Source organism: Polyodon spathula, chromosome 30 (genome assembly GCF_017654505.1).
Source record: "Polyodon spathula isolate WHYD16114869_AA chromosome 30, ASM1765450v1, whole genome shotgun sequence".
NCBI classification, from domain to species: Eukaryota; Metazoa; Chordata; class Actinopteri; order Acipenseriformes; family Polyodontidae; genus Polyodon; species Polyodon spathula.
In genome coordinates this window covers 7,345,629-7,357,453 of record NC_054563.1, presented here as the reverse complement: position 1 = coordinate 7,357,453, position 11,825 = coordinate 7,345,629, and the positions used below count along the sequence as shown (strand labels likewise).

The 11,825-nt window shown below is 35.4% G+C and overlaps 1 protein-coding gene across 1 annotated transcript; it reads left to right on the top strand.

Annotated features, from left to right (window-relative positions):
• Nucleotides 1-7,405: 7,405 nt before the first annotated feature.
• hmgb1a (high mobility group box 1a) lies at nucleotides 7,406-11,548 on the top strand. The gene is made up of 5 exons (XM_041233166.1): nucleotides 7,406-7,507; nucleotides 9,666-9,845; nucleotides 10,138-10,283; nucleotides 10,443-10,617; nucleotides 10,943-11,548. The coding sequence occupies exons 2-5, from the start codon at nucleotides 9,699-9,701 to the stop codon at nucleotides 11,093-11,095; spliced, it is 621 nt and encodes a 206-aa protein (XP_041089100.1). The 5' UTR covers nucleotides 7,406-7,507; nucleotides 9,666-9,698; the 3' UTR covers nucleotides 11,096-11,548.
• The last annotated feature ends 277 nt before the right edge of the window (nucleotides 11,549-11,825 follow it).

The window sequence follows — 11,825 nt, the reverse complement described above, 5'->3', positions numbered from 1 at the left end:
AATCCACCAGGTTAAACCACATCAACAAATAAATAAAGCCTGACGCACTGAGTAAGAAAAACAGAAAGAATAATGCCGAAACATAAATGATTCAAAAGTGTTTAATCACTAAGCTTTAAATCACTAACAAGTGGCGTTTTACGTATTTTTACAGACAGATGGTGTGAACTCCGTTCTCCAGAATAGCCCAGAGCCACCACTTTGAGAATTTGATTACTCTGGAAAGCTGAATGATTCGCTGTGTTTCAAGTCCACTTTGCCAGAATTTTGCACGAATGGTTTGGGGAGCATTGTAGAGACTTCAGGCATCTTCCATGGTCACCACAATCAACGGATGTCAGTCCAAATGATTGCACTTGCACAAATTGAGTGTGACGTGGCATCTGCACTATGTACTGTGAAGTGCTGGCATCAGAGGAAATGGTGTCCTAACCCAAAATTAGATGTAGGTCCACAAAGTGGATTGGTAGTATATATGAAGGATTATCCAATTTGCATGTATCTCATTAGAGACATCCTATTTACTCCAGTTGTGCTTCATATCACAAGGGTTCTAATGTTTTCCCTAATTCCTAAAAAAAAAAAAATACAACAAATGTTTTGCTGTATACCCAAGTAGAGAGGGTGTAAGATATTTATTTGAAGACATTATTTGGGAGTAATAACATTGTGCTTTAAAATCATTTTGTTTTGCTTCCTTTAATCATGTCCAATTTGTTATTAAAAACGTATGTGTTTGCTTGCTTTTTATACTATAGGTTTAAGTACTGTATGATGCTGTATAAGTGTTTAGGTCCCAAAAACATTCGTGGATCACTCAAGACTGCCTCCTTTAACCTTGGCGATCGGCTGCTGTGAGATCTGTGTCACAGCACAAATGTAACAGGGTAGTGCAGGGGTGAAAATCGTTTTGAAAATTGGTGCTAAACTGTTTTGAAAGGCGCTATATGAGATAGCGCCAAATTTGCGCCCCTGCAGAAGCTGGTCTTGAACTGGTCTGCATTCGTGATTATAACGGCTTTAACCTCATCGCATCAAACCGACAGTGGACATAATCTACAATGGCAATGCATTGCTCAGCACTGCCCATTACACATTTAGAAAGTCTACTCTAAAGTTATTTGGGTCTCAAAGTGGGATATTTCACTGAATGTTGGATATTGTTGAATGTTTTTAATATTATTCTTTTCATGACTTTTTGAAAGCAATCATTTTGTACAATAATTTAAAAGGAGACAGGTGTGTGTATTACCTGCAACCACACAAGAACCCCCCTCCCCCCCTTTAAAAAGGAAACAATAAGTAACATCTCAATAGGAGCAAAGTATAAATACTCAGAAGAAAAATAGATTCCTCAGTAGGTAATAATGACAAAGTACACTGCTTTGGATTGTGTTTTTTAAAGGTTAACACCACTTAAACACACATACAAGGCATCACTTATGCCAGCAGCCACCTTGAGTTCAATTTGTATACTATAAAAATAACAGTTGTTCCCTCAAGGCAACCTATCTGCTGTTGAGTGTGTTCAAATGTTATAGCAGGTAGCTGGTCCTTCTCTATAGGGAGCACAGCTGAAATATGTCTTGGTAATCACAGAATACATTATAGTCTTGAGATATTGCTGACAAATATTCAGGGGCTTGCACAGAAATGTCATATAAATATGTATAGGCAGGCTCACAGGCATCAAGGGAACTATAATAATATAGTATATACTAATAATAATTCTATATATGTGTGTGTGTGTGTGTGTGTGTGTGTGTGTGTGCCTGCTTTCATGACAGGAAAGCAAGCATTGAAGGAGTGGTGACAGTCTCATTGTCCGAGTGAAACAACCAAGGAATTGTAAGACAAGGATTGCAAGCAAAGATTCCAATGGATAGTACAAGATAGCAGTTTTACAATGCTTTGACTATGCTTGATTGCCATTTACTCTGCTTTTACTGAGGTAAACATTTAAAGGCTATAACATGTGTTTCTTTCACGATTGCAAATTTGAGACCCATAGAGAGAATGGAAGTGAACAACAGATAAGATGCATATAATTAGTTAGAGCTTAAAGACTTTAATAAATAGTTTCAAATTAAATTTTCATAATTTGGTTTCCTCTCCTTTTACCTATTGGGTTTTTTTAGTGTAGGTATTAAAACACTGTATTTGTTATATTTTGTCTGTGTTAATTTACTTTTACCTCAGTTCAAGAGCTGTTCTTCAGTTATAACCCCCTGCCACGAAGATACATGGCAGGCTAGATCAACAATAGTGTCTTCATAGCAGTAAGATTCAGCGCTGTCAAGGGATCTGCTGCTTTGGATCAGGTTTTGTTTGTATTGCTGACAATACATAGCTGTTTAATAGACAGAACTAATATAGAGATGTGTTGGCTGATCTAGCCAACATTACCTTTGTCTATGGCAGGAAACTAGCAGCCCCTGAATTAAACATACAAACAGACTTAACCTAGACTTTTTTCAAAAAAGCTCAAAAAACTTAAAATGTCATTTTAATCTACTTAATCTTTAAGAATAATTGCAACCGCAGCATCATGTGGACTCTGGGATACATGTTCCAAGTAAAATGTACATTTAAAAAAAAAAAAAACGTTACCCTGTGTTCTAATTGAAATAGTTAAAACTGAACAAATTCCTCAAACTATTTGTACGGGGAGGAGAATGAGGCCATAAATATTTTTTACATCCTTACTCTGCTATCTTGGTCTATTTGAGTATACAACCAGTCTGTCAATGCATTTCCCCTCATTCCTATTGCTTTACCACTTTTAAGTAAATCATAGGTTCCCACCAACAGATCTATTATATTTGACTGACCAACTCCCCTTTCAGGGGCATCGTAGATTCTAATATCTGCATCTGAGATTGTTTGGAAATGTCTTTATTATAGGAATACAGGGCCAACTTAAAAGAAAAGGTATTAAGAATTTTCAGTTTATGTAAACCACAAAAGTATGAATGTATGTATGTATGTATATATATATATATATATATATATATATATATATATATATATATATATATATATATATATAGACATACACTATTGGTCAAAAGTTTTAGAACACCCCCATTTTTCCAGTTTTTATTGAAATTTAAGCAGTTCACGTCCAGTGAATAACCTGAAATGGTAGATAGGTAAGCGATAAACTGCCAGAGGTTAAAAAAAAAAAAGTTTAGGTTACCAAAAACTGAAAAATAATGTACATTTCAGTTATACAAATGGCCTTTTTCAGGGAACAAGTAATGGGTTAACAACTTACAGCTGTTTTGCAGCAATGGAAGCAAATTAAGCCTTGAAAGTTGATTACTTACAAACCCTCTGTCTGTATAAAAGCAGTGTTGGAACAGATTGTGTTACTACACCCTCTTAAGCATTATTTGGATAGTATTGTACTGCAGGAAGTGGTATATTGCTATCATAATGGTGAGAAAAAGGCAATTAACAAAGGAAGACAGACAGACCATTATAACCCTTAAAAGAGTAGGTCTTTCCTGTAGAGCACAGCTTGACACTGGTTGAAGTAAGCAAGTCTAAGTTTCAACTGTGAAGAGAAGACTTCAAGCTGCAGGTATTACAGGTTGAGTGGCGGTAAGAAAGCCATTGCTAAGATGACAAAATAAGAAAAAGAGGCTTGCCTGGTCCATGAAGCACCGCCAGTGGACTACTGAAGACTGGAAGAAGGTCTTATGGACCGATGAGTCAAAATTTGAAATCTTCAGTTCATCATGCAGGGTTTTTGTACACCATCGAGTAGGCGAAAGGATGGTTCCTCGGTGTGTGACACCAACTGTCAAACATGGAGGAGGAAGCGTGATGGTCTGGGGCTCTTTTGCTGGATCCAGAGTCGGCTACTTGCACAGAGTGAGTGGCACCCTGAACCAAAACGGCTACCACAGCATTTTGCAGCGCCATGCAATACCCTCTGGTATACGCCTAGTTGGTCAGGGGTTCATCCTACAGCAAGATAATGACCCAAAACATACCTCCAGGCTATGTCAGAACTGCCTTAGAAGAAAAGAACAAGACAGTAGGCTTCAAATCATGGAATGGCCAGCACAGTCTCCAGACTTAAACCCCATCGAGCTGGTTTGGGATGAACTGGACAGAAGGGTGAAAGCAAAGCAACCTACAAGTGCAACACATTTGTGGGAATTTCTGCAACAGTGTTGGGAAGAACTTTCCGAACAATATTTGATTTCCATTGTAGAAGAATGCAAAAGGAATGGAAAGGTGGCTACTTTGATGAGTCAAACATTTAGATTAAATTTTGTTAAACAGAACGATTCCATGATTTCTTTTTTATCTCCAATTGTTTATTTGTTCTATGCTTTAATTTCAGAGTACATTGAGAGATTAAACTGCGTAAATTTCAATAAAAACTGGAAAAATGGAGGTGTTCTAAAACTTTTGACCGGTAGTGTTACATATATATATATATATATATATATATATATATATATATATATATATATATATATATATATATATATATATATATAAGTATTGTTGAATACTTGAATATCATGTTACCTTGAGTTATTGTCATTTGAAATACGGGAAAGACAAAACAGTTACAAAAGGAAGAAAATCCATATTCCATATAGTAGATGTCCCTTTCCCATTTTCTCCATCAGGGCATATATAGGAAAATGCTTTCTATTCATTTGAATGCACGACTGGTAACACGCATGTCACTAACATTCATCCTGTCAAAATTTGAATGCAATATATTGTCTGTCAAGTTTTCTGTATGTAAAGTCCAATGCTATATCTGCTGAGTATTTATTGATTATAAACAGACCTGAGATCAATTACAATTGCAATTGTGCAATTTGTAATTAATTGTAATTACAATGTAATTGTAGTTGTGGTTGTAGCTGAACCTTGGCACACCCTTGTAACTGTAATTGTAATTATACCAAATAATTGATCAATTACAGTTAAATTAGCTTGTATTTGTGATACTGTCATCATTCTTGTACAGTATTTCCAACCACTTTTAGTGACCCCATTTGTTTGGAAAAAAAAAAAAGTTATACAATATATTTCTGTATGTATACCTGTGATTATTTCTTGGTTATTTCGAGTAAAACATGTTAATGTGGGTAGTTGTTTTATTTTTTAGTAGAATTTGTTAGCAGCTTAATGGTTACTGTAATTGTAATTGACACCAGGTCTAATTACAATTATATAACTAGAACTACTTTCAATTCAACTGAATATCCAGTTATACAATATATACACTTTGTTATCCAGAATAACACTGAAAAACAAGCCAGCTGCTATAAAATAATTCTGCAGTTAAATGGAGTGCATTGTGCTCAATACTTGGTTTAACTGAATCTAGTTTAAAACAGTGAGGGACGGGTCATTGTGTCCAAGGCTGTTTACTTTTACATTAATGCAGTGCCTGTAGTGTCAGCACATATTCCAGAATTACATTTAAAAAGGCCCTCTATTGGATTGAATACCAAAAGCAAAATCAGACTTGAAGTGCCACTGCTGAATTGGCATACTTATTACCATACTGCTAAATCGCATTTCATTGGTGTTGAACCTGATAACCTAGTGCCTATGCCTGCCAATGCTGGTAATTCAAAATTAGAGCCACTGGTAAGATGAAAACGTTGATCACCATCAGAGACAGAGTCAAACAAGGTGCCTCCAAATCCCCTCAGATTGCACTCAATAACTTCAGCTGAAGAATGTTCTCAAGTTAAATTAACATTTGACAAGTAGTTCTCCAGATAAGTAAATAAAATGTAAAGACAGACAGTCAGACAGCTTCCATACACCCCAGGTAATGATGCACTCACTAACTAACAGAGGTTCTTTGCAAGTTTCATCACATTTGGACAAGGGGGTTTCTATGTAAGTGGCATACAGACAGTCAGACAGACAGATAAACAGTCTCCAAATGTAGGTATACTGGGACAAGTGATACTATAAATACCGTAATGTAAGTCTAAAATGCACTATTACAAGTGGACAAGCGTTATATATGCAAACTCGAAAATGACATATAAAACTACAGCCCCAGACACTTTGAGATTGTGATATAATAGCTAGTGCTAAAGGGGGACCTTAGCAAGGTCTGTGTTTATCGGACAAGCCGTTCTGTAGCTATGCAAAAGCGAAGTGTCTGTCTTCACACCGCGGCGGGGATATGCATCACCAGCGTTAAATAAGTTATAAACAATGGATGCGTTTCCCTTACAACACAGTGGTTGTTGGCCGCATATGTTATAGTTGGGGGCACATAATATTACCACAATAAACATCCGTGTTTTTAGTAAAAACGAGGAGAATACAACAGTCAATAACATTTTGATCCAGCGGTAATCCAAGGTAATTTTTTGGATTGCATTGAAAAAGTGTCTGCTAATAGGCTAACCAGAGTTTTTAGCCTACAAATTGTTAGATTTACCAAATGTGGAATAAATCGGTAGTCATGAAACAGACCCAGGTTCTATGGACCAAGTGTCTGCGTTAATCTTTATAAGCATTGTATTTGCCTTTAGTGGATGGTGGACAGTTATATAATTTAAATAAATAAACATTAGGTTAAGATTATGAATTCAAATCATAATTTGGGAAGGGTTACATTGATTAAGATCAGAACTGAAGAAAGAGAGAGAGAAAAAATAGACTTTTAAATGTTCGGAAAAATCTGGATCCGGTCAACACACCAAACTGATAAACCAAATACAGTATACCGTGAATTTGGGAGAGGTTTAAAATGGATTGCGTTTGGATCCATGGATCCATGCACAGCATTTAAAAGTTAAATAATAAAAACGATCCCACCCATAGTGAGTTCTGTACTTCCACCACAGTATTAAATCACTAACGTTTGCATCATTGAACATCTCATAACATGGTCAGACAAGTGCCGTTATGTTAATGTTTAAAGTCAACTAGCAAAGCAAGCACCTGGCATAATTATTATTATTTTTAAATCGAGGACTATCGTGAAGTTTAGCTTTAATTGACAAAGTTAATATTATCCTCAATAAATATTTACATGGATTACTAATATCCAGAAAACTGTCAGAGGAAATAGAAAGTTGGGTGGCAAATTTAAGTTACCTACCAAACAGCTTACCGTTCATTGAAATGTTCTACTGTTTACACTTCCTTTAATATCTATGTATAACAGATATTACTCTACTATAGTAAACATTAGTTACACTATCTCAGCAGTCTGCCTGAAGCCTGAAGTCAGAAACTTGTTTTCATATAAACGCGCCGTTTAAAACTTTGTTTACGTTTTTCTACACACCACCAATCATAATGTGCTTCTGATTAGGACAATGGAAAGCCATACTCGAATCAGAAGACCCGGAGAGTTGGCGGTAGCCAATAGGGTGCGAGTCCTACTGAGAGTAATGTTACAGAGCTGGAGACTGAGGAGACTGCGTATCGCTATCTTTTCCAGTTCCCACATACACAGCCATTGCAGTACATTGAAATACAGTGACAGCGCTGGGTAAGTACTGTATATCGAGAAATTTGAAAGTGTAGGTAAGTAGAACAGAAGAAGAGCAGAAAATAAAAATATACCAAATGAGGGAAATACAAATATGGGCTGTTAAAGTAGTATTTTGTGTTTTAAACGATCATGTATTATTACGAAAACATTAAAAACAAGATCCCTATATTAGCTTTTGACGTTCACTGTAAAATACCTCGGTTATCAAAAAAAATGTGTGTGTGTTATATTTTCTATATATATATATTATATAATATATATATATATATATAATATATGTGATGCATTTATTGTTGGCTAGAAGAGAACGGGTTAAAAGTGGTGAAATTGCGTTCACAATACCATCCATAAGCTGAAGCATTATCACACCAGCATTGCAGTACACAGTAGAACGAGAAGGCTGTCAAGTAGACCAAGACCCAGATAACTACAAAAATTAATGCAATAAAAAAGATAAAATGGGGAAAAAATAAGGTTAAGAAATGGCACATTAAATGTGTATTTTGAGGCAGTGTTGATTTTAATATTCTAAGTTGGAGAGCGAAAAAACAAACAAACATAAAATTACCTCAGGATCTGCGCTTTACTGTAATAATATGTCTGACTGTAATAGAAAACAAGGCAGAGCCAGTTAGGGGAGCTCGATGCGAAAGTGCAGTTGGGTTCAACTTTTTGAAACCGTGTTTTTGACTAAATATTCTCGTAAACTTTGGGATTTGAGAACATGAAATAAAAATTCAACCTTTCTTCTGCATAACCGACGAATTGTATTAATTTTTGGTGTTTGGTAAAAGGTTTAAATCGCGGTTTAAAAAGAGGTGGGTATAGCCAGTCTGCCCTCTATCGTCTGTAATGGCTGTGTATTGACACAAAGAGAAGGAGCCATTCTCTATGTTAGTGGATGAAGACAAGCGGCCATTCCGAGCTCATAGGAATCTAACCCAATACAAACCACACATAGTACAGACCCAGTGTATTACTATACACCGAGAGTAGTGCATAGGATTCCTCGGAGAAAAAATATACAAGATTATACGCGTTTCTAACAAATTTGCCGAATATTAAATCTCACATGAAGGCGGCTGGAGACATTTGAAGGGGACTTTCTTTCACGAAGAAGCCTTTCTCACAAAATGGAAGAAGAAATATTGCTGTCGTTGCTGACCTCCTTTCTCTCAACGAGAGAGCTGTTTGCGCCATTGCTTTAGTACTACGAGTCTATCCAGAAACAGCATCATTTAATAGGGAATATTAAAATCTGAAAACATTTATTTAAAATTGGCATTTTTTTTTAATATTATAAAATTAACTTAGTACTGGTTAGTTATATATATGTGTGTATTTGGAGGATATTTGCACGGTTTAATACAATATTACTGACATTTACTAAACTTTTATTTTACATGGTTTTACCACATTTTAAATTATTTTAAAGTAAGACTTTAATTGCTGAAGTAAAAAATATGCTTCAACTTACGTACTTACTGCAGATGTTAGATTTAAAGTTGTTTTTTAAAATATTTTGTTAAGTGTAAACTTTGGGATACACAGTTTACAGGCTTCATGCTTTTGACAGCTTCGTTTTCTGTCGATGATTAAATTATAAATCAAAGGTTTTTAAAACAAAAGTTGCCGAGATAGTTATATATAAATATATATGGATTTTAATTTGCCGGTGACATTTGAAGAAAACACTTTATTGAATGATGTAAAATAGATTGGAAGCTCTTTCAAAATATATGTAGGGGTATTAAAGTAACATGTTCAATTTTGACACTGTTTTGATCTTATTGGCCCGTTTATAATTGTTTAGTTGAAACATAAAACCGGACGTGTTAGTCAGAGAACTTAATTCTTGTTTTGACCTAACTCCAGCAAATAGGAAACAGAACGCCGCAGAAGAGGCTAGGCGGCGGACTTGTACAAGTAGTTAGGAATTGATTTGTCACAGCCTACCCGAAAACATTTTCTGTGTTTTTATCACTGTATTTATAGTAATAATACATGTTACATTATTGTTAGCTATGAGTCAGCCACTCCAGTAGCCTTCATAAATGTAAGGCATTTATCATTTAATTTGTTTTAATGAGCTCTATATTGTATTTTCAGTGCAGAATAATATGTACTTAATATTTTTTTTTCTATTTTTTTAAAGGAATATTATAAAAACACCTGTCTTGCATTCAAAATGGGCAAAGATCCTAAGAAGCCAAGAGGCAAAATGTCCTCATATGCTTACTTTGTGCAGACCTGTAGAGCTGAGCACAAAAAGAAGCACCCTGAGGCATCGGTGAACTTTTCTGAGTTCTCCAAGAAATGCTCAGAGCGGTGGAAGGTAACATCCAAAACTCATTGAAATCAAGTTTACCAACCTGTGCTGATTTTTCATTAAATAATTTATCTTGAGAAACAAAACTTGTTGAAACAGTAAATGTGAATGTTAGATGTAATTCTCTGTAATGTTAGTATTTCTCCGCAAGATACCTTATCGTTAAGTTAATTTTGCAAGTGGGTAAGATGAGCTTATATTAACGTGTTTAGGCTTTTCGGTCTTCAGAAGGGAAAAAAAATTAAATATGAAGTGTTGTTTATTTATTTTTCTTTAAAAAAAAAAAAAAAAAATGTAGTCCATGTCCAGTAAGGAGAAGGGAAAGTTTGAAGATCTAGCTAAGTTAGACAAGGTCCGTTATGAAAGGGAGATGAAGACCTACATACCACCAAAAGGCGAAAAGATGAAGCGGACAAAGGACCCCAATGCTCCAAAAAGGCCCCCGTAAGTATTCTATTTTTGGTTTCAAAGTTGTCTAATTATGTAAAATTAAGGAAAACCGCATGCTGGAAGTGCAATTAACTTAAGATTTTACACATCTATTTGAAATTAATTTAAAAAAATGAAACTTTCAGTTTAATAACTTTTTCTCACTCATTTTAGATCTGCTTTTTTCGTCTTCTGTGCTGAGCATCGGTCTAAAATCAAAGCTGAAACTCCTGGCTTGTCCATTGGGGACGTTGCCAAAAAATTGGGAGGGATGTGGAACAACACTAGTTCTGAGGATAAACAGCCTTACGAAAAGAAGGCAGCAAAACTGAAGGAGAAATATGAAAAGGTTTTTTTATTTTATTTACTTTATAAAGTATTGGTACCATAAAAACTGCAAACATTAAATGGAACATTTGAACGAGGGTTGAAGTGTTGCAAAAAGTGGTGGGTTCAAGCAACTGCTAGTCAACAGAGCCCGCTTACAGTTCACAATGGATGACCTTAGTCAGCCGATTGAGTCTCGGTTCCACCTGACAAGAACAGGTGTAATTTCTGCATACTAGAAAACAGATAAAATACTGTAGTTTGGTGTACTTGAAAACTGGTCCTGTCATTTTTCTTGCATATGTAGTGATTGTGATAGTGGGGCTGACTGTTTGATACTTTTGTAGGATGTTGCAGCATACCGTGCTACAGGCAAGTCTGAAGGTGCTAAAAAAGTACCAGTAAAGGCGGAGAAAAGCAAGAAGGAGGAGGAAGAGGATGATGATGAAGACGATGATGAAGACGACGAGGATGAGGAAGATGATGACGATGATGAATAGATTGGCTTCTCTGAGCATAATTTCTTGTTTTTAAAGCATTTAACCCCCCCCCCCCCTGTACACATGTTACTCCTTTAAAAAGTTAAAGAAAAAGAAAAAAATAATAATTGTAAGGCTTTGTTTTATGAGGTTTCATTTTAAACTGTACAGTGTTTATGTATAGTTTAGTGGTAGTTCATAGGCCACTAACATTGCCTGGTACAGTTAAGGGGGTTGTAAAATGGCATTGAAAGTTGCAGGTTTTTATCGTAGTGCACAGCACAGTTCTAAATTTGTCAAGTTGTATTTCTTTTCCAGTCTGTTTTTATTTCTGTTTTATTTTTCTCTTGCCGCATCATAAGATACAATTGTTCTTTTACTTTGAATACCACTCTGTAGTAGCATACAAGTTGAAGCTGTTTTTTGTTGAACTTTTAAGAGCTTCTGGAGTAAATAAATCTTTTTTTTAATTAACTTTTTATCTCTGCATTGTTTATAAAGTAATTGTGCAACAATATATACTTAACAGTACCTGCGTAACACCTTGATAGAGGTTTAACTGGTATTGCGGAATCAAATGCACAGATAAGAATACACCTAGGTGGAGCAATGTGGACATAAAGCACTCCAGTGTAAATGCTACTGTAGTTTGCATTTATTTATAATAGTGCAAGCTGGATCCCACTGGAAACAAAATGTATGTGTTTGTTTAAACATTGGTGCATGCAAATAGTGCATTAGTCTATATACT